Below are 24,346 nucleotides of genomic sequence, written 5' to 3' on the forward strand. Positions count from 1 at the left end.
GAGGGGGAAGGGAGGAATGGAGGAACGGAGGGAGGGGGAAGGGGAGGAGGGATAATTGCTAGATAAGGAGAACATCCCATGACTAGAGTTAAGACCACAGGGGCTAGGTTATCCAGGAGGGGGAATATGACAAGACAGGGGAGGCAGAAGGCGGGGTTTCTGAGTCACCACCTGTCACTCATCTGAAAGCAGAGAAAATGGGTGGCAAGAAGATGCTGCAGAGCCACCAAGAGATACCTGGAGGCACTCCTAGGGCAAATGTGCATTGGGGATGCAGTCAGCCCAGGATTCTGAAAGGAACTACACGGACCCAGAAAGGGCACCAGAGATCCTCAAGTCCTGGGCTCACAGCAAAGCAGGAGAATAACAGACTCTTCAAGAACCTGTTAACCAAAAAAACAAAATCTCCCCAAATACCACTGTTTGAGGTTTTATAATGAGATACACATGATAGATGTGACTACAATATAATCAAAAGTTGAAAATATCTTTTTTTTCCTTCAGTAAACCCCAAGGGGCCATTATCTACAGTGAAGAAAAACTGTTTTGAACAGAGAGCTTATAAATTTAGAATTGGACATGGTGGTGCATTCCTATAATCCCAGCACACACAGGAGGCTGAAGGAAGAGGATCATGAGTTTAGGACCAGCCTGGGCATATATGTATCAAGACCCTGCTTCAGAAAAAAAATTGTTTTACACTCTCTTCAAATAACCTTCCTCTCTTGCATTTCCAAGGAAATGGATGCTGTGTAAAGCAGCCTTATTGTAACCTAATCAATACTTTAGGCTGTCTGTCTTATCCCTCTCTGTCTGTCTCTCCTCTCCCTCTCTCCTCTCCCTCTCTCCTCCTCTCCTCTCTCTCTCTCTCCTCCTCTCCCTCTCCCTCTCCCTCTCCTCTCCCTCTCCCTCTCCCTCTCCTCTCCCTCTCCCCCTCCTCTCCCTCTCCCTCCTCCTCCCTCTCTCTCCTCCTCCTCCTCCCTCTCTCTCCTCCTCCTCTCTCTCCTCTCTCTCTCTCTCTCTCTCTCTCTCTCTCTGACAGGATGAATCTGAATGCTAACCTGTACTAGTTATAATAGACCAGGCACACACACACACACACACACACACACACACACACACACACACACCTACCTACACAGCTACCATACATAAAGTAACATATCTATAAACTACATTCGTTTAAATCATCTCAAAGATCCTTCTTTTCTCTCAATCTAAGCAGGCTTTGCATCTCTCTAGCACATTCTCTCTTCCATAGGACCATTCAAAAACTGCTTTTATGTCCACAGGTTTATCTTATACACAATTATTTCATCTAATCCCCTGAGCAACCCTGTGAAGAATCTGCCAAGTTGCTTAACCTCTTTGAGCCTCAGCTGCCTGCTTGACCTGGGTGCACTTGTGTGGATTAAGGGGGATGGCACTAACCATGCTTCTACAGTAGTCCACAGGGTTTTACCTAGGACACACACAAGCCCATGGCCCATCGTAAACTTTCCCAGGCTCCCTTCATCCTGCACTCTGGCTGGACCTAACCTCCCATTTATCAAGAAGCCACAATCTAAATAGTCAACAGCCAGGATGTTTCAACATTCAGAGAGGACCCTGAGGCCCTGCAGAATCCAGTGAGGTTCCAGGATTATCAAAGGAGGCTGCACCACATGTTTGCGTGGCATGTGTATTTTATTGTCTTCCAAACTTACTTGAAAAAAAATTTATGATGAGTACTTGGCAGTATTTCTTGATGTGTGTTCCAATAGGTTTTACACAATAAAAAGGACTTATTGTCAGAGTTTAAAAATGATGTTTCTGTCTGCTCAGCATTCATCCCTCCCTTCCCTGGAAACTACATTTCAGTTCTCCCTTGAGAGCTCACGCCACCTCCAGCATTGTGTTATTCATGTGGTTCGCATGGTTTGACCCCCCACACACTCCTCAGTGCATAGGTAGACGCCAGTATAGGCCTGGACAATAGGCATTTTTTTCTATTGCCATGACAATCAGCTTGGAAATCAGACTTAAAGCCAGCAAGAGACTAGAATCTTTCCTGGAGCCTTTGGGCTTGCGGGGTGAGAGGATGCAGTAAGCTCAGAGTCACTAGAAGTGCTCACACTGACCAGGCCTGCCTTAGAAAGCAACACAGAAGAAAATAAGTCGGACAGACAGAGAACAAGACCTCATCACACCACTGGGGCCCCTCCATGCATCCAACTCCATCTACAGCCAACAATGAAGTCCTAGATTGTTCAGTTGTCCGAGCCAAGAAATTTTTGGTCCTTGAGCACTTATAATTGTAAGCATGCTAATCCCTACTCTGGGTTATACAAAGTTAAACCAGGTTTCTTTACTCTATAGCATCCCCAAAACTTCAAAATATAAACATGCTTTATTATTCTGCATTAGGAAGCATTTCCCACACAGGAAGCATTTCCCACACATGTCTAATGAACTGCTGTGGAAAAAGCATATCACGAGGCTTACAGTCCACAAGAAAACACCTTAGGAGAAGCTGATACACATTACCTGTCTGTTAACCTAATATTAAAATACTGCAAATCCCCACTCCCTTGTTATTCTGGATAAATGGGACAAATGGGAATTCATTTATTCAACACTGTTGATGCATTTTTCCAGCCTTTAAAAATGTATGTGTGTAATTTTTTTAGTCATTTTTCTAAATTGGGGTCATAAGCACAACCCATAGTGTATTTTTCCCAGACTTAATAAAATATGTGTGCACATATACAGACTTCTCTTTATTACATTGGGGCCATAATTCCTGAACCACTATACTTTTGATTTCCACCTTTTAAAATATTTTTGGTCTCTAGTCTCACTGCCAAGTTATCAGCTATCGCTCCTTGGTTGTTGTAAACGTGTCTCCCTCTAGCTGTGTCCCCTCATACTCTGTGGTTGAAGAGCTAATAACCCCCAATCCTCAGGTGGGCTGAGAAACTCCTGACAGGAAAGTGGACGCACTGATAACAGCTTCTGAAGGAGGTTAGGATTCCAGAAGCCCTTGATAAGATCAACATACCAACCTTCCCACAATGGGATTTACAACTTGGCTGGGGCAGAGGAACAGATCTGCATATGAAATCTCCCCCCATACACACACACACACACACACCCAACCCTGCCCAAGGGTTCTCTTTTCTGCCTCTGTGCCTGGGCACACATCTTTGGGCAAGGAGTTGGGTGGCAGATCCAAGACAGCGGATGCACTGGGTAAAGTACAAGTGGCTGTGCCTGAACTCCATTTCAAGGGTGATTTGGGCACCTTAGTGGCTGCTGGTTTCCAGGTTCCTGCTTGGTTTTGAACAGCTCAAGTTTTCAAGTAAGTGACCTTGACTATGGAAAGTCTTGCAACCTTCGCTAAAGAACTCCAGTTTAACAGTAAGCATTGAACTGTTCTTAGAATCTGTAAAATAAAGTCTTTTTTTTTTCTTTAAACCCAGGAGAGCTCATAGTCCAAAGAAAAATTCCATTTCTTCATTTATAAGTCATCCATTGGCACACAAGCCAGATCTCAGTCATTTTTCAGGCATGTTGTGGGCCTCTAACTCTCAAGTCGCTATTTGCCTGCGTGAGGACGACTTGTGGGCTTCCCCATTTATGGCCCTGTAATGGAATGGATGGGAATTTGGGGAGACATGAGGTAACTACACCTTGCTTTGTCACTGAAAATGCTGGCCCTGAGCAGGTAAGCAGAAGCAGAGCAGCCAATACAAACTCAAGCAAGAGGAGCAGGAATTTCATGACTCTCTCAGAAAGACCCACGGCTGGGTTTGCAGCCACTCTGGGGCTTGGCAAGGAAAAGACATCAGGATTTCTCATGTCAGTCTCTAAAGATCCAGAGGCAAGGACTGGGGGCACCTGGGGCTCAGGACAGGCCTGAAAGAAAATCCAGCTTATCATTGCTTTGATGCTTTTTCCAGCATGTAGCACATGTTCTGGAAGGTTCATGGGCTCCCGGACTCCTCTTGCACCCCCAGGTAGGGAGAGGCCAAGCACCTGCTTGGAAAGCCACGTGCAAATTCAGGGTCTGCTCTGCCAAAGAAAACACCCCTCCTGCCCCCCCAACTCCAGCATGTATGCTCAGAAGGGCCTCTGTCTGCCCTCCCCACACCCTACAGACCTGCTAAGCAATGTGGGCTTGGGCAATAGCTGGAGGGGCTAGGGAGCCAGCAGTCAGTCTACAATTAGGACTGTGCTTGCCCCCACCTGCCTTGCCTGCTTGCTCTTGACAAGTACACAGCTGAGAAGCATCTTTCCTTCTAGCAGTCAGAAACATGAGAAAACCTTGAGGTTCCCAAGCACTGTCATCTAACTACACTGAGGGAAAGGGAGAAAAGGGACATACTACAGAAACGTAAAATCCAGTCACCCAAACAGACCACGTCTTAAAGTAATGGAACGTGAGGACAAGTATTAATGAAAACTGGTAAGTCTTAGCTTCCATAGTACCAGAAAGTACTATGCAAGCTGCCAAGAGAGAGAAGCAATTAATAGGCCCACCCAGCTGTGACATCTATAACCAGTACAGCAAATATCTGTACATGTGGGACTGCAATGGAGATTGCTGAATTTGCAAAAGCATTTTCAGATAAAGTAATTTTTTTAAAGATACAACAAAAATAAAATCTGTGTTATTATAGCTTCCCTGTTGTCACCATGACAGATATCTGAGTGGAGAGCAACATTTTACCTTGGGGACGGTTGGTTTTCATTTGGGGGATTTGGGAAGTGGGATTTGGTGGTGCTGTTGTTGCTGTTTTGAGATAAAGTCTACGTAACCTTAGCTGCCTTGGAACTCAGTGCGTAGATCAGGCTGGCCTCAAACTCAGAGATCTGCCTGCCCCTGCCTCCAAAGTGCTGGGATTTAGGGTGTGAGGCACCAAGCCAAGACCAAAGCCAACTCTTTTTCTTTCTTACAAGAGCCCAAATCCACTGTTATTTACTTACAGTTCGTTGGTTTCAACCAGGAGAGGGACAGCATCATGTGGACTCTGTCCAGTGCCCTTTACAGGAAGGTGGCTTCAGATTTAACAAACCATGCCACACCACTTTTTCCATGGCCCAAGTTACCCAGATTATTCTGGTTCTGTCTGGTTTGCCTAAGGGAGTCAAACATTGTGTTGTTTTTGCTTTGTACACATAAGCACATGTCTTGTAGAGCTCAGTTTCATCTCAGGCATAAACGTCTTCAAGTTTAGGAAGAGCTGTGTACTCTCTTTAGTTCCAGAGACCTTGCTTATACCAGCAAAAATGGCTTTGTACCTCAGCCTTCCAGGCATATTTGCCTTTTGGTTATCCTGTTCCCAGCAGGCTGCTATGAGTGGCAAGATTTCGATTTTTCTCAATGAAGGAAAATGCATTTCTGCTCACAGCCTTGGTGGTTGCAGTCCAGAGTTACCTGCTGCACTGTTTCTGGCCCTGTGGTGAGCGGAACATCACAGTGGGGAGTGCAGAGCGGAAGGACCAAGTACCTAGGAAGCAAAAAGAGACAGAAGCAGACTAGGGGCAAAAACAAAGGTGTCAAGGACAGGAACGGAGTTCCTCTGACAACAGTTCTCAACCTGTGGATCTCAACACCTTTGGGGTTCCAACAACCCTTTCAGAGGAGTCGCCTAAGACCATCCTAAAATACAGATATTTACATTACGATTTCTAACAGTAGCAAAATTACAGTTATGAGGTGGCAGCATTGGGGTCCCCAGAACATGAGGAACTGTATTAAAGGGCCACAGCATTAGGAAGGTGGAGAACCACTGCTCTAACAAGGCTCCAGCCCCTAAAGTTTCCACTGCCTTCCATCAACAGCCTATTCAGCTATGAATCCAATAATCCAGTATTGAAATTAGAACCATCAGGATCCAATTACTTCCCAAAGGCTCCCACTTCTGAACACTACCACGTTGCATACCAAGTCCTCAATACATGAGCTTTGGGAGGATGTTTCACATCTGAGCCATGTGTCACACTAACCTTTTAGTATTCTTCATTGACTTAGTAGATCCCAGTAAGCTTAGATATATGGTTTGATGTGGTTCATGGAGCCAGGAGGTCTAAGACACGGATGAATGATGCCGGCATTGTGGAATGCAGATCTGAAGTCAGAAAACTTAGATTACATGTTGACTTTGCTTCTTTCCTTCTCTGTGTGGCCTTGGACCATACTTAATTGCTCTGAGCTTCCCTACCACCCATAAAGGTAGGTATCCAGACCTCAGACCAGCAAGAGAAACAAATGATACAGGCATCTGAAACCACTGATTAAAAACTAAGTTTGTGGTGAAGGTGCAAGGAAGGGGAACTTAAATAGCCCAGGCTAGGCATGAGAACCATGGGCAGACTGGGTAGAAGAACATATAGGCTCCTCACTGAAAAACCATTCTCTGAGCCTACACCAATGTCTTAAGCTAAAATCCCACCTCCTCCACCATACACTCAAGTTCCCAGGATCACACAGTATTTAGGGTTTCTGTGTTCTCCATGGAAAGCACATGAAGGTGAACAAGCCAACCTATAATTTATAAATTCAATGTGGAAAGACAGGTGGGTATGCCAGGTGTCAGTCTGCATCTTCTGCCCATCTAGGCCTGGAAAGAGAGCCCCCTTGAAATATCCTTCCCCAATCCCTCCTACTTCAACTTGACCTTAACATCAAAAGTTGGTTTTAGAAACTTTAGGTCCAAGAACTCTCCAGGGAAGAGTCTGGCTCCCTGCTGTGTCAGGCTTTGTCACAGATCTGGTCACAGTTGTTAAGATAAACAGGCTCAGAGTTCCCAGACATTTGCACTGCCTGTGGCCATCCATTCTGGGCTCTGAGCATTTAGAAGATCCCACAGTTTCTGCTCACAGCTCTAGGGCAGCTCTCAACTGGCTAGTTGCCAAGCGGCCTTTCCTTCCCTTCTCCCTGAAACTAGAGCCTTCACTAGTGTGAGAGAAGGTCCTCGTAACCATAGCATTCCAACAGGACCTCCTCCCTTTCCTTCTCCAAGGACTGAAAAGAACCACATCTAATCAGACATCATTATCCTTGCTGGTATATCATGCAGGAAATAAGTAGACAGATGCCCTGTGAAGAAGACTGGTACACAGAAAACCCAAACAAGACTCCAGGCTGGGCCCAAAGAATCTCTTCTGTTGCTGAGATGTAATAAGGTGTTCACATGAAATCTCTCTCGAAGTCCCATGCAGACCGCTCTCAGCATGGAAAGTACATGAGGGTGAACAAACCAGCCTACAAATTCAATGTCCCAAAATAAGGTTTATTCTCTGGCACGTCAACCTTGCCAAAGGTTCATCTCAATTCATACAATGGTTCAATTAGATCAAGATCACAGAAATGTCACTGAGATCATCTTTGATTCCGTGAACAAAAGGGACCTGAAGGGGTTAGAGAGATACAGCAGAGGGAGGGTGGGTTACAGGGGGTTAACCAGCCAATGAGTACATGTCATTTTCCTTTATTCAAGTGATTCTCATGCTATTCAAATATCCTATAGTTGATAATAACATTTTTCATTCTGAGGTAGGTGTTTTAATTTTTGTTGCTGTTTTGAGAAGTTCTTCTTCAATGAATAATTTTTAGTTGTCTACTTTTAAAGGTACTGTGCAATTTTTAAATAATTTTTCAAAGTCAGGCTGACACTTCCAGTTCATTCTGGCCAGACTTTGCTGCATCATGTATAGAAAGACAGCTGTTCTGCCTAGAACCTGTCTCAGAAATTGACCTATATATCCTGTGCCCCATAGCATCCACTTCCTCAAAGATGTAGCCAGGGGGCTCCGTGTATGATGCTGGGCATCTGCCCATTTCCTTGGGAGTAAAGCTAATAGAGTAAGTAGTCAGACCCTCCACAGGGATGTTTTGAGGGCCAACCCAGGCAGGCTTGTAGTTTTTAGTGGTGACAGGTGGGTGGGGCACATAGCAGGTCTTAGTGGTCGTCTGGCAGTCCAAAGGCTCAACAGGCAGGCTCAGATGGTGAGTGGGTTTGACTGGCTTTGTCTGCACAGCTGCCCACTGCTTGTAGTCATCCTTGGTGGTGGTGGAGCTTTCAAAATGGCCCCTATTCTTAATGGAAGGTACAGGTCGGCAAGTTTGAGCTGGGAAACCCTTAAGGTATCTGTAATGGGTCTGCGTAGTTGTCAAAAGATCCATCTTCTCCTCAGGAAGGACGTAGGGAACAGGAGCTTTGGTGAATATCTGGGGTGTTTCCCAAGCTTGGAACTTATCTTGAAACTCAGTGCTGTTAGAGAAAGGTATATCTTGCGCAGGCAACTTGGCTGGAGGTTTGGAGCTCTTGGCAGGCTCCCCTAGGAGGCCTCGGTAGGACTCTTTGTGCGTGGTCAGGTTCTCAAAAGGGATGTCACAGGGTCTAAACTTCTCAGGCTCTCTAACAAAGCGCTTCTCCACAGGGTGGGGCACATAGCTCATCTTGTAGTTAGTTAGATCCTCCAAGGGGACGTTATAGAGCTTTGGTTTGGCTGGAGGCTTACAGCTCACAGTAGTCACAAGGCCTTTTATGGTATAGTCATCCTGGTGGGTGGTTCTGTTTTCAAACCAGGTAGACTCTGGTCGGTACTTGTGTGGTGGACGAATAAGATCTCGTTTTGGTTGGTTCCAAGGTAAATAATCAGCTGAAATTAAAGAAGAGGTAATCACTGATCAATCAGGTCTCCCAACTTTCATGTGTTTTAACAAGCCCCAAAGCCATAAGCCAGTTTTCAATTACGATCTCTGATATAACAGAACAAAGTAGATCCCTGCTACCATCTCATGCGTAAACTTGGTATTTCCTCTTCATGGTGCTTGCAGCCTGCTGTGCAGAGAGACCAATTTACTAAAGACCTAAAGTTTGAATCTATTGCAGCAGAGAAGTCTGACCCAAAGGCAGCCCTCTACCTGTGCAGGGAAAGGGCTGCCTCTCACTGGCAGCGTGCATGGAAAGATGCATGTGGTATCCAGTAACACGGAGATTCACACAACCCACCACTGATGATCCACCAGCCCAGCCAAACCAGGTCTACCTAGTCAATGGCTACTTTTGCGTTCTTGTGATGCTCATGTCTAATCCACATACACCAAATATACTGCTCCAAGGGAATAAGAATATGCTACTGCCTAACAAGAGAATTGCAACGGCTGCCTTGGCCTCAGTTCTTTCTCCATATATTAGTTTATTTTCTCTTCAGAACCCCCTAATGAAAATATTCATTTTATAGATGCAGAAATGGAAACACAGAGAATTAGGGAATTCATACCCCGATTACTCTGTTTGAAGTTTTTTTTTTAAAAAAAAAAAGTGTGGGTTCAAACGCAGTTTCAGAAGCCATGGTCAAACCCACAGCACTCTTGAGAATATTATGTGCCAGCCAGTTATGCTAAGGCCTTTCCATACATAATCCTGTGACATCTTTACAGTCATCTTTTGTGATGATTATGATTTGTCTCTGTTTTGTAGGTTTCCAAAAGACAGTCTCAGAAAAACTAAAAGGCTTGCCTGAAAATTGAAGACATAGACCTGACTCTGCACTCATGCATCCGAACATCCCCAGTCACAACAGGAGAACTACATTTCTAAACACAGACTGAAAAAGAATAGCCCAGGAAAAATTGTAGAGAAGAGCTAACTTCAGGGTGTCTGAAGAATGAAGCTCTGCCAGCTCGATCAAATACATAGTCAGAGCAAGAGGAACCTCTATGGTAGGTTGGAATGGCTAAGATGTAAGGACTCGCCCCAAAAGAAATCTGCACTGCCAGGCGGTGGTGGCGCACGCCTTTAATCCCAGCACTCGGGAGGCAGAGGCAGGCGGATCTCTATGAGTTCGAGGCCAGCCTGGTCTACAGAGCGAGATCCAGGAAAGGTGCAAAGCTACACAGAAAAACCCTGTCTCAAAAAAAAAAAAAAAAAAAAAAAAAAAAAAAAAAAAAAAAAAAAAAAAAAAAAGAAAAAAGAAATCTGCACTGGAGGAACGGAGACACCCATCAGGTAGTTTCTGAAGCAACTTTATCCCAAATCTTCAGGATAGCTCGGAGACCGGAAGTCCAGTTGAGAACAGACCTGAGCATAGAGCATGCTGCCTTTCCCTTTAAAACCTGGCTCACAGGCGAGGCCTGTGTTACCTCATTCTACTCATCAGTTGTCAGGCCTAAAGTCACAGGGATGACCCACAAGGAGTTCTCTTGCACCTTTAGGGACAGACAAGTAGACCAAATGCAGCTTCTCAGGAGCCTTAGACTTAAGTAATCAACAGAGTGGAGGCCACAGGCATGATTTTTAACAGCTTGGTAGAGGTATAATTTGTGTAACAAAATGTGCCACCTAGGAAACCTTTGTCTATCCCAAACACCACACATTTCCAGTTTTTTGCTGCTGTTTTGTTTTTATTTTTAGCACATGTTGATTTACTGCAGTATGCAGGGTTCCATTGTAACATTTCTTGCATGCATATAATGGGCCATTGATCATATTGTACATACCCCATTATGGTCTGTTATACTTAGGGGTTTGTGTCTTTCCATCCAGTAGTGCTATTTGGGGAGGTTGTAGAACCTTTGGGATGAAGGCCCTGGTTGGCAGATACAGGCCACTGGGAACAGGGCCTTGAGTATTATAGCCCAGGCAGGCTTCTAGTTCTTTCTCTGCCCCTTGATCTTCAAGAAGAGGCAGGCAGAGCCAGCCTGGTCTTCAGAGCAAGTTCCAGGACAGCCAGGGCTACACAAAGAAACCCTGTCTCTGGAAAAGAACAGAAAGAAAAGAAAAGAAAAGAAAGGAAAAGAAAGGAAAAGAAAAAAAAAGAAAGAAAAGAAGAAAAGAAAAGAAAACAGAGTCTGTATAGTCTGGCTGCACTAGAGCTCACTGTGAGGATCAGGCTAGTCTTGAACTCACAGATTTGCCTATGTCTGCCTTCCAAGCGCTGGGATTAATGTCATGCATCACCACACCTGGCTTAAAAAAAAATTATGTGTACACATTTGTCTCTCTGAATTTATGTGTGCCACATGGGTGCAGAAGCCCATTACAGCCTGAAGAGAAAGAGTTGAGTCATTAAGAACTAGTATTAGAGGTGGTTGTAAGCTGCCTGATGTGGGCACTAAGAACCAAACCCAGGTATGGTGATATATTGTTTCCCAAAATATTGTGCACCCTAATAAATTTATCTGGGGTCAGAGAACAGAACAGCCATAACATTAAACATAGAGGTTAGGCAGTGGTAGTACATGCCTTTAATCCTAACATTCCAGAGGCAGAGATCCATCTGGATCTCTGTGAGTTCAAAGCCACACTGGAAACAGCCAGGCATGGTGACACACGCCTTTAATCCCAGGAAGTGTTGGCAGAAAGATATATAAGGCATGAGGACCAGGAACTAAAGTTGGTTAAGCTTTCAGGCTTTTGAGCAGCAGTTCAGCTGAGATTCATTCTGGATGAGGACTCAGAGGCTTCCAGTCTGAGGAAACAGAATCAGCTGAGGTATTGGCAAGATCCTTTAAGACTCATGCTACACCCAGATCCTCTGCAAGAGCAGCAAGCACTCAACCTCTGAGCCACCTCTCCAGCCACTGACTTTTTTACTACTCTTACGTTTCCATTCATTATTCCCCTTCTAATGTTTATCTAATTTGGGCTTTGAACTATGTTACTGTTGGGAAATCTTTTCTTCTTGAACGTTGTTCTTTCTAATCTCTTGCTCTATTCTTTCCACCCCCTCTTCTTTCTGCCTTTGTCTATTCAAGTTTCTTCTCCCCTATCCCTGTGTCCTTCTGTGGCCTCATTCATTTACTATTTCCATTCTTACCCTGGATAGTTCCTAACTGCACATCACATAGTCCAGCAGCTGCCACTTTCACACCTATAATCATTGATGACCTATAATCATTGATGACCTATAATCATTGATGACCCCCTGGTTTTCTGCATCTCCTATGCTGTGGTGTTGTCTCCGTCACCATGGTTTGTTTCTTCCTCATTAAGTGGTTCTGGGGATTGAATCTCCAAAAGTAGACTGTTCAAGAACACCCCAAATCCAGAAGAGATATCCAAACCAGCAGATGTACAAATCCCAACACCGAAACCTAAGAAGCGTGAAAAAGCAACCTAGCATGATGGCTCCAGAAGGTCAGAACTCAACTATCGAACTGAAATAAATAAACTGCCAGATAATTTTTAAAGTTTTATGATTAAAAAATTATCAATGACCTGAAAGGGATAAAAACAAGCAGATGAATTCGGTCCAGACCCTAGAGAGGAAAGTTGTGGGAGAAACATCAGCAAAGTGGAAGAGAACAGCAGAAGTAGGGAAGAAAATATCAGCAACAAAGAAGAAAAATTCAGTAAGAAAGTTAAGATTCTTTTTTTTTTTAAGAAATATTGAAAATGAAAAACTCAGTGAAATCATCAAAGAACACAATGGAAACCGTTACCCACAGATTCAACCAAGTGAAAGAAACAATATCATGTCTGGAGGACATGGCTGATGGAACACGACACTCACGTATGATAAGGGGGCTTGAGATATAGATGGGTCAGTGCTTCAGAATGCTTGCTGCTCTTGCAGAGGACTAGAGTTCACGTCCCGGCACCCACACTGGGCAGAGCTCACAACTACCTGTAACCCTATCTCCAGAGGATCCAGCTCCCTCCTCTGCCTTCCATAGACAATGACACACAGAGATAGACTTACACTCATATAAATAATAAATCCTTTTACAATAAAATAAATGTCAATAAGGTAAAATAAACAAATCAGCATAACAAATCAGCATAACCACAATGTCCAAGACCTCTGAGATATGATCATGAGAACAAACCTAAGCATCTATATGATAGACGAAAGAGCCAAACAAACACTTTAGTGCTTAGGAATACACAAACTGGTCAGTGAAATTACAGCAAAAACATTCCAAATCTAAGGGAGGAATTATATTCAAATACTAGAGGCATTTAAAATCCCAGATAGACATAACTGGAAAAGAACCCCCCCCCAGATATATTATAGTCAAGCCCTCAAAAACACAAAGCAAGGAAATAATATTAATTAGAAGGGAACACCAACTCACCTACAGAGGCAGAAATATCTAAAAACATCAGCTCTAGGGTCAGCAAAACTCAAAGCCAGCAACCTTCAAAGCATGGACAGATACACTTCAACCCCTGAAAGTAAATAACTGCCAACCAGGGGTGCTATATACAGCAAAACTCTCTTTTAGAATTGGTAGAAAAAAAAGTAATGCTTCTTAAAGGAATACTAGATATTGGGGAAATAAATACAGTCTCAATCATGAATCACAGGACAGAACAAATTTCATAACTAACAAAGCTAGAGAGGAATCTAACATGTCCATCACAGTAAACCAGCATTCATGATACTGACCAAAAGGAGAATAAAGAAAAAGAAATGTAAGCAACCAGAAAAACAACCAGTAGAATTGTGGAAATTGGCCAGAATACAGATAGTGCATACCCATACCCTAGCACTTTGGAGGTGGAGGCAAGAAAATCATGAGTTCAAGATCATCTTTAGCTATCTACTAGTTCAAAGCAAGCCGAGGCTACAGAAGACAGGCAATATTGTCAAAAAGAAGAAAAAAAAGAGGAAGAGGAAGAGGAGGAGGAGAGGGAGGGAGGAAGAGATAGAAAAAGGGGAGAGAGGGAAAGATAGAGAGAAAATCATCTCACCAAGAGTTAGTGAACATTTCTCAATAATTTTAGACGTATGTGGCCTCAACTAACAGACTAGAAAAGTAAATATGCTGGGCAGTGGTGGCACATGCTGTTAATCCCAGCACTTAGGAGGCAGAAGCAAGCCTCTGAGTTTGAGACCACCCTGGTCTACAGAGCAAATTCCATGACAGCCGGGGCTACACTGAGAAACCCTATCTCAAAAAACAAAACAAGGATGGGAGTAGGGAGGACAGGGGAATCTGAGGCTGTTATGTAAAATGAATAGAAAATCTCTTAATAAAAAAAATAAAAAATAAAATAATTTTTTTAAAAAGAAAGAAAATTAAATACAACTTTCTGTTGTTCCTAAGACTCATCCCTTATTGATAAAGATATAGAGACTAAAAGTCAAAGGATGAGACTCAATCTATGAAGCACACCCCAACCGAAAGCAAGCCAGTGTAGTTATCCTCATATCTGATGAAATTACCACAGCTCAGCATTAGAAGAGATAAAAAGACCACTGCATGTTAATAAAGAGAACATTCATAAAGAAGACACAGCAATTTGTAAATATATGTACACCAAGCATTGGGGTTTCCAATTTATTAAAACAAACTTAATGGGCACAAAAGGTCATGCAGTCCTGACACAATAATTATAGGTAAAGACTTTCTGGTGCAGCCTGTTGTGGGGAGGAATATCCACATCCCTGTAAGTAACCCCTCACCAATGCTCTGTAAGGAAACCCAATAAACACATTGATTCCCCCAGAATGAACTTTGACAGAATCATGTTATCAGTTTGTCAGTGGGACCTTAGGAGATGTGGTAGATGTTTTGCTTATGTCTCCTTGTGGACAGGAATTCCAGCCCCACCCAGATACCAAAACTAGATAAGGACACATAAAAAAAAAAAAAAAGGAAACTAGAGACCAACTCCCCCAAAAGAAAATATTCAAAAGTTCAATAAAATTCTTGCAAATTGAACAATACATTAAGAAGATTACACACCATGACCAAGTCAACTTCATACCAGGAATGCAAGGTTTATTCAACATACACAAACCAGCAAGTGTAATTCAGTACATAAATAGACTTAATTACAGAAACCACGTGATTATCTTAGTCCTGCAGAAAAGGCCTTCAACAAAGTGCAGCATCCCTTTATAAAGAAAGTTGTGAGAAGGCTGGAAAGACAGCTCAGGTATCAAGAGCACAGGTTCAATTCCCAGCACCCACATGACAGCTCACAACTGTCTGTAATTCCAGTTCCAGGGGATCCAACATCTTCTTCTGGACTCCATGGACACTGCATGTGTGTGGTACACCTGACACACAGGAAAAACACATACATAAAATAAATCTTTCTTTTAAGCTCTGAAGAAACTAGAAACAGAAGGACAGGACTACACTTCAACATATCGAAGTCTGTATACAACAAACCTATAGACAACATTATACTAACTGGGGAAAACTGAAACTCTAACATCTGGAATTAGACAAGAGTGTCCTCTCTCTCCACAAAGAACTTGAAGTCTTAGCCAAAGCAATAAGAGAAGGAAATAAAAGGGGTACAGATAGGAAAAGAAAAAGTCAAAATATCCCTAGTTACATATGATGTGATCCTATACTTAACAGACCCTAAAGACTCACTAAAGTACTCTTAGACCTGATAAATTCTTTCTGCAAAGTAGCAAGGTGCAAAACGAACTTGCAAAAAATAGTAGTTTTTCTATATTGATAAACTGGCCAAGAAAAAAAGTGGGTCACATTTATAAAAGCTTCAAAAAAACTAAATATGTGGGATAATAAACACACTCAAGGATATAGAAGATCTCTACAATGAAAAGGAGACTTTTAGAAGATGCAAAGACTTCCCATGAACAGGCAGAACTAATATTGTAAAACTGGCAATAGTACTGAAAGCCATCTACAGATTCAATGTAACCCCACCACATTTTTCAATGACATTCTTAACAGACATGTAGAAACAATTCTAAAATTCATATGGCAGCATAAAATACCCTGAATATCTAAGGAATCCTTTACAGAAAGAGCAATGTCAGAGGTACCATATCTGTGTTGTAGACTGATAACACCTATTATCAGTCTACAACACAAAGCCATAGTGGCAAAAACAGCATGAAGCTTGCACATAAACAGATCTTCCAACCAGTGAAATGCAATAAATGCACATAGTTAGAGCCACTTCATTGTTGACAAAGCTTCCAAAAGCATACATTGGAGAAAAGATGGTCCTTTCAACAAATTCTGCTAGGAACTGGATTTCCATATGCAGAAGAATGAAATTAAATCCACATCTCTCATTCTGCACAAAAAAATCAAAAACCTTAATGTAAAAACCTTATTTAATCTTTGAAAGTGTTAGCGGGACATGTAAAACAAAACACTTCAATATAATGAGCAAGGATGTCCTAACCAGCATTCCAACATCACAGGAAATAATTCTATGGATTGCCAAATGGGATTATATAAAATTAAAAAGCTTCTGAACAACAAAGGAAATAATCATGAGAGCCAAGTCATAACCTAGAATGGAACACACACACACACACACACACACACACACACACACACACACACACACACACCATTGTTCGTATCATGCAAAGAATATACAGTATATATAAAGAACTATAAAAAATTAAGCCCCAAATAAGTAAATCATCCGATCAATAAACTGACTAAGGAACTGAATAGAAGAGTCTCAGAAGAAATAAAACAACCAACGATATTTTTTAAAGTGTTAACACTCTTAGCCATTAGGGAAATGCAAATTAAGACTTTTAAGACACCACATCCCTGTAGGCAGAATGGCTATTATCAAGGAAAAAAATGGCAACAAATGCTGGCAAAGATGTAGGAGAAGAGGAATCTTATTCATTACTCATGGGAATGTAAGTTTGTTCAGCCAGTCTGGAAATCAAGATGGAGGTTTCTCAAAAAACTGGAAACAGAACTACCACATGAACCACATACACCACTTTTGGGTATAAAACCACCATAATGGACTGCATTCTCAAACCTTCAACTGACTTCCTTGTCAGACATTTGGTCACAGCTGAGAATAAGTAATGAGTCTATTTTATCCTAGTGATTTCAAAGTTTTAGATATTCTTATATCTAAAGGTCTTCCATCAAGTTTGGTTGTTTTTGTTTTTATGAGCAAGCAAGATCTAGATCAATCTTCTGCATGTGGATACTCAATTCTCCCAACATAATTTGCTAAAAAGCTCTCTCTTTTCCAGGAGACATTTTTGCACTTTTGTTGAAAATCAAATGTCTAGAGGTGCTTGGATTCATTTCTGTATGTTCATCACTATCCCCTTGGTCAATGCGTCTGTTTTTATGCCTAGACAATGCCAGTTTTTGCTCTGGTGGTTGTAATGTGATGGAGATCAGGTACTGAGATGCCTCTAGCTTTACTCTTTTGTTCAGGATTGTTTAAACTATTTGAGGTAGTCTGTTTCCCTATGCACTTTAGGAGCTCTTTTTCAAGTTCCAGAGAACAATGTCATCAGTATTTTGATATGATAGACATTTTAGCAATATCGATTCTGCTGATCCATGAATATGGGCAGCCCTTCCAGCTCACAGAATCCTCTTTAATTTCTTTGGTGTTTTATAGATTTGTCTGTAAAGGTCTCTCTGCTCATCGGTTAGATTTATTCCTAGTTATTTTATTCTTTTTGAAGCTATTGTGAATGGGACAGTTTTCCTAATTTCTTTCTCACTGGGTTTATTTTGTGTATATATTAAAAAGCCAGTTTTGGGGTTTTGTTGTTTTTGTTTTTTATTAGTGTATATTTTGTATACTTCTACTTCACTGAATATTCTGAGCCTAGAAGTATTTTGTTTGAATCTTTAGAATTTTCTAATTATAGAATCCTAGCATCTGCAAATAGGCATAGCTTTACTTCTTCCTCCTGATTTTATCTTGGGTTTTTTGTTTGTTTGGTTGGTTGGTTTTGCTGCTGTTCTTTTTGGTTTTTTGTTTGTTTTGTTTTTGCCATGTTGCTAAGGCTAAAATTTCACTAACTATTTTGAGTAAGAGTGATGAGAATGGGTACCATGTCTTATTCATTCTAGAGGAAACGCATTTAATTTCAACACTTATGGCACAGTCTTTGTATGCTAAATTATACTTACTATCTCATGACTGTCAAATTATCATCCCTAGAATGAAAGTTTAATATTCTTTTTAATATGCTGTTAAATTGAACTTCCAAGTATTTTGTTGAGGACCTCTGGATCTAGCTTCATAAAAGTCACTGATGTCATTTTCTTTTCTAGTTATATCCTAGTCTGGTTTGAATATTGGGCTACTCCTGGCTTCACAGAAGAGTTTGGGATGAGTCCTTTTTTCTGACTTTATGAACTAGTCTGAGAGCATGGGAGCTAGTTCTTCTAGAGATAAGGTAAAATTCAGGAGTGAATCTGTCTCTCCTAGTGTCTTCTTTGTTAGAAAATTTGTTACTACTTCAATCTCATCCCTTTATTAATCTACTTCTTCCTCTTGTTAGACCATAGTGAGTCATAGATGAAAATTTATTCATTTCTACTAAATTCTCTCATTTATTGAAGTATGAGGTTTCAAAATAACCCCTGGCGGTCCTCTAGATTCTGGTGGTATTTGTTGTGACATCTCCAGAGATTTCACCTTTACGTCTATCAACATGGTCTTCTTTCAGTTAAGTTGGTCAAGGGTTTTTCAATTTTATCCTTTCAAAAAGCCAAGTCTCTGTTTCTGAGGTTCCTTGTACCAACTTTGAGATTCTATTTCATATGACATCATTCCTTTTGGATTCATTTTATCCTTACCTTTATAAGATGTAGAGATGCATCATCAAGTTACACACTTGTTTTCTGACCCCATGTAAGCTCTCATAGTCATAAATCTCCCTATTAGAATGCTTTTTGCTGTTTCCCACAGATCCTGATGCTCTTTGTCCATTTTCATTGGACTCCAGAAATGTATTAACTTCCCTAATTTCTTTAATGATCCACTGATTATTCTAAAGTGTCTTGTTTAATCTCCCTTTTGTTTCATTTGTTTGTTTAGTTTAGGGCAGGCAGTAGGTTTGTATTTAATTAATTGACTTTCTAATGTTACACCTCTACCCTACCTTCCTAAAACAAACTCCCCCACTTTATAATTTGTTATATAATTAACTTTTAAGAACTAAGAGGAAAATAGCTACAATACCAGCACTCGGGAAACTGGGGCAGCAGGATTGTTGGACTGTTGTTTTCCTAGGCTACATAGTGAGTTCCAGGACAGTTCAAGATCCTGTCTCAAAAAAAAAAAAAAAACTATATTTACATAATTCTGTTTATAAGCACTCTCTCCATCTTTGTGTAATGATTTCCTCTAAGGGCATTTCTAAGACAAGCCAGCTAAAGATAGGACCTCTCTGTCTTAATCTGGGTATATTATTGGTTTTCTTCATTTCTGAAACATGAAAATTACTCAGCATAAAATTCTTGATGTTTTTCTGTATTTTAATATGTCAACCCATTGATTGCCTTATTCTTCATTATTTCTAAAGACAATCTACTGTGACCCTGCATGAGAACCTCATTTCTCTGTGTATGATATGTTTCTCTTTTGTTCTTTCCAAATCTTTGTCTTTATTTTTCTCCAGTCTGACAATAATGTATGGATCTCTTCATGTTTATACTATTTGCATGGTGCCTCTTGGGTGCCTAGGTAAATGTTTTATATGTTTGGGGTATTTCAGCAATTAATTCTTTAAATACCCTCTTATCCCTTCTTGGAGAGTGGGGTTCCCATTATGAGTACATTGGTAATCTTGATGACTTTCTTGGATCTCTTAGTTTCTGGGGGTTTTTTATTATTTTATGTTCAGTTTGAATAATCTTTATTGATTTGCATCTGTTTCACTGATTCTTCTGTCAACTCAAAACTGCTGAACTTCTCAATGTAAAGAAAACAAGTAGTTATTATTCAACTCTGGAGCTTTCATTTTATTATGATTTCCCTTTATTGGAACTCTCCAGTTGTTGAGTAATTATCATCATACTTGCTTTTATTTCCTTAAATATGGCTTCCAGCCACTCTTTAGATACACTTACAATACCTACTTTCAAAGATTTTTCTGCTAGCTCCAACATCTGGGCTCCCTCAGATAGTTTCTCTTAACTGTTTTTTGCCTTTTGTGAATGGACCCTACATCCCTCTTTCTGATGATGTCTCTCTCTTTCTCTCCCTTCTCCCCTCCACCCCCTTCCTCTCCTTCCCTCCCTCCCTCCCTCTCCCCTCTCTAAGACAAAGTGCCTCACACTATACATGCTCCCTCCATTAAGAGTTCTGGTCTTTCCTCCTATTTGGAGAAATCCTTGCACTCATTCTATAATCTTTCCTTCCTGAGATTCATCCTCCGGTGGAGCTCAGTAGTTAGCCAATGACTGATGGGAAGTTAAGACTCAAGCACCCCAAATCAGTGAGGTGCATCTGTGGGGAGCCCGAGAGTACACAGATCAAGTGGTTTACAAATCAGAACTTGCTTCTTTTTGTTTTTTCACGTCTCTGCTGAGCAGATATGAGGCCTCACATTCAGCCAGAGCATTTGAGTAGATAGAAAGGTCCTTCCTCTGATGACTCTTGAGACTGCCAACAGTCTGGCCTACAAAGCCTTTCAGATCACCAGGCTATGTCCGAGCTTATCAATCTTATCTCCCTATGAACTGTCTCACTCACCTACTTATCTGTTGTTCACAATTATTCCCCTAAACCTAGGACTAGTTGCACAAGTTGTGATCTCTAAATGGTTTTCTCGTTATGTAACTTTTTTGGTCAAAATTCTCTTCGAAATCAACTCAGACCCTTCTAGCAGCATGATTACCTTTTCCTCCAGTCTTCACTCCCCAGCAGAGCTACCACACAAATGGAACAGACAGGAGCAGCTCCAGGATAAAATCCCACCTATGCCCAATGTTCATAAGTCAATCACTTCTCTAAATAGATGTTCTCAATGTGTCCTGTGCGTTTGGTTGATTTCCAGAGTCTTGCAACAGTTGATTTTACCACTTTGTCAAGTTTTATCATTTGCTTTTGAGGGGGGAGGATTTACTAAGCTCCTACTGCTCCAGAAACCCTGATGTCCCCCCGACCCAGGCACACTCCTAAGTTTATTTTAGGCCAGTAATACTACCAACTCGTTCTTCAAAATTGGCTTCATTTTAATTGAAAATCTAATCTTTCTCCAAGAGCCATTAATGGCTCTATCAGCATCTTGAAAGCATTAGGGGGCCTTAGTGGGAACCATCTTGCTGAATACAAACCACATGTTCAACCCACCACATGTCAGGCCGCCCTAAAATGCGACATCTACCTGAAGATACCTTCACATTGCCACGAGATGCTTAAGGGTGAGTGGAACAGAACTTCCCTGGCCCTCTTCTCTGATGGATGAAGTGTTAAGAAAACAGGTTTCTAAGCTCAAACTTGCCTCATGAGACTCCTGATAACCAACAACAGAGCTAAAACCACATTATTATTCAGCGTCCTGACTTCCTCTACCAGCAACTATTATATATATATATATATATATATATATATATATATATATATATATATATATATATATATATAAAACCTCCACAAGACCCTGAAAAACCTCAGAATTCCACATGACAAACTATTCACACACCAGTAAAGCCCTTCAGGGCCAGAGTGTCATGTGGGTAATTGGCAAGAACCTCTTTAAACAGGATTCCATTCAATAATAATGTCCTTGAAAAAAAAAAAAGAAAAAAAAAACTTCGCTAAGCCTAAAGCTGAGCATCAAGTAATTACACTCTCAATCTTTTCAATTGCACAGTGTTTTGAAAATGTCACAAATTACAACCAAATGCTCCTGAAATTTTTTATTGGTAGGTTCTTTTCTTGTCCTTTTTTCTTTCTCTCTCTCTCTTTCACCACAGTAAATGTACTAGTCATGAGCAGAAATGAAGTTTGAATATTTTTTTCTCACAGAACTAATATAAACAAAACACATAAGCAAAATATAAATGGCATCCATTGAAATGCACGTATTTAATTACCGTAGTCTTTGGTTTCTTTCCTTGACAGCCCTCTTTGGGAAGACAGACAGTAATATATGGCCAGAAATTGTAAGATTACTGGGGAAAGACTTACTAAAGCAGCAAATTTTCATGAGACTTAAGTCATTCAAAGGGCAATAAACCAAGAAATGAAGCTAGGGTATGGTACCTCTTTCGTTCAGAAAGTGGCTCAGAACTGACCCAAGGGCAAGATAAATGTCATGGTCCTTCCCCAAACCTCATTCCTGCTCCTGGCTGGGACCTGCAGAGTAATTGGAAGGATAGGGATTTGGATCTAACTATTGCTAAACACGGTCATCTAGAGCCCTGAAAGCATCGGCTCACAACTATTCATTCCTTCCTTCCCTTACATACCTTTGCTGTGGTTTCCTGTCCTACAAAGCTGGGACTGGATATTGGGAATTTAAGGCACAGCTTTGGAAGCCACGATGTCATAGAGGAGATCAAGTAAACTACTCCCATTTTTAAAAATATAAGCAACTGTTATAGTTTGAATCACACCTTCCACTCCAAATGCAAATGTTAAAATTTAATCTCCTCTGTAGTGGTATGAAGAGGAAGGGCCTTTGGAGAATTGATTCGGTCACGAGGGCCCTATCTTCATGAATGGAGGATGCCCTTAAAAGAGCAGGAGGGAACTCACTCAGGCCCTTTATGCCCTCTCTTTTACCTTGTGAAGGCAATGTAACCAAATACCATCTTGGAACTAAGGGCTGACTACTGATGCCTTAATCATTGACTTCCCGGTATCCATCACTGTGAGAAATAACCTACTATTTATACTTAGTCTTAGGTTTGTTTTCACAGCAGCATAAATGGATAAGATGGTGTCATTAAAAAAAAGAACTATTATGACACAGAGGTTACAAATCAGCCCCTCCAAGTCAACTACATACTCACTTGTTTTTAAACCTGGGAAAACTAGGAATCCAACTTGAAGTTGGGGAGGGGGGGCTGCCATGGATACATGCCTGGTCTCCAGCAATCTAAGTGATGTTTGACTGATATTTTACTAATTCTATTCCAGTAGGCAAATGGTTGGCAGGCATCTAAAGTTTAAGAGGAAAAGGGAAAAACGTAGGACTGTTGTTCCATTTTAATGTAAGCCAAGGTTAAGTTTCAGCAGTGGAATATTCTATGGTTTGGGTGGTTGGAGATGGACCTGTATAGACAAGGGAGGAGTGCAGGGAAGCTGGAAGTAGAAATGATTGAATCTTGGGTATTTACTTGTATAATTTTGGCCTATTTATTTTGAGGAATGAACAGTTTGTTGGTGGCCATAGAGACTCTTGCTACTGCCTAAGGAAAACAAAGTGCGGTCTTCATTCCCAGACCTGTCACTATACTAGGGTGGGGATGAGGAAAGTGAACAGAGCAGTCAGTTCCTCTGAAGAACCTATATCTCACGGAGATCAAGAGTACCCACAGAGCATACAGAGGAAGGGAGACTTTGTAGCTGAGCAGGCCCTGTCAGAGTCCTCACTGCCTCACCCTGCTTGCTCCGGTTTTACTCAGCTGTCACACTTTCTTGGGTTCTGAGATAGCCCATTTCTATCTTCAGGAAAACACTGGATGAAAGGAAACTGAGCACAGCCTACAGAGACACACGCAACCCCATGGTACTCTGGCTGTGCTGGGCACCGTCTAGAATCTCCTGAGGAGACTGTCTCACTGAGGGGCTGCCTAGATCAAATTGGCCCGTGGGCATGCCTGTGAGGAGATTCTTTCTTAATTGGGTTAATTGGGGTGTTACAAAAATGTTATATTGGGTGAAGTAATCCAGACCCAGAAAAAGACATTGTCACATGTCCTCTTATCTGTGGTCCCTAGTTCCAAATCTTCAGACATGAGTCCATAACTGGGAACAGCCACAAAAATCAGGAGAGGAAAACGTGGCCATGGGGGTGGGAAGAGTTCTAGAGGGGGAATAGTAAGATACAAATGATATGAAGGAGAAAGTGGGAAGATGGGGGTGTGTGCTTTAATTTAGGAATAGGGAGGGAGATCAATACAGAAGGAGAAAGAGGGAAGGTAGATAATGCTTAGAATGCTTAAAATGTCATAGAGAATCATAGTTTATATTTACTTAAAATTACATATAATATATAAGTGTATGTGCATATATGTGTATTTATGAAGGTATATGTGTGTGTATATGTATATATACTTTCAATAAAGTTGTACCACTTAAGGAGATAGTGCCCTCCCCCAGAGTCATAAACTTATCTGGCAAAAACCCCAGCACCAGGCACAAGAAACTTCCTTTTAAGCTGGTTAAGAGAGTCCACAGGCTGTTTCTGTTTACTTTGGTTGCCTCCTAGAAGTTGAATATAAGTCCCTATTGCTGAAGACATGCACACTTTGGGCACAGGACTCAGAGGGTTGGAGTTGGATCTGACCTTAAAGCCTCCTCCCTGAGAACTAGATTTCATAGTCCTGGAAGGTGCGATGCAAGCAACCAATATCTCTACCCAGCTTTGATGTATATGAACCACAACCAATGACCAGCATGGCAAGATATCCCTAAATGCACAACAGTGGCACTTATATCTTGGTAGT

The 24,346-nt window shown here is 41.4% G+C and overlaps 1 protein-coding gene across 2 annotated transcripts in view; it reads right to left on the minus strand.

Moving 5' to 3' along the window:
- Positions 1–7,256: 7,256 nt before the first annotated feature.
- The window catches only part of Saxo1 (stabilizer of axonemal microtubules 1), a 99,228-nt gene continuing 82,138 nt past the window's right edge, over positions 7,257–24,346 (minus strand). For both annotated transcript variants that reach the window (XM_059254504.1, XM_059254505.1), the window contains one exon: positions 7,257–8,649. In XM_059254504.1, the coding sequence (XP_059110487.1) occupies positions 7,649–8,649 (1,001 nt within the window). In that variant the 3' untranslated portion in view covers positions 7,257–7,648. The remainder of the gene's footprint in view (positions 8,650–24,346) is intronic.

This window comes from Peromyscus eremicus, chromosome 2 (genome assembly GCF_949786415.1).
Source record: "Peromyscus eremicus chromosome 2, PerEre_H2_v1, whole genome shotgun sequence".
In the NCBI taxonomy this organism is placed as follows: Eukaryota; Metazoa; Chordata; class Mammalia; order Rodentia; family Cricetidae; genus Peromyscus; species Peromyscus eremicus.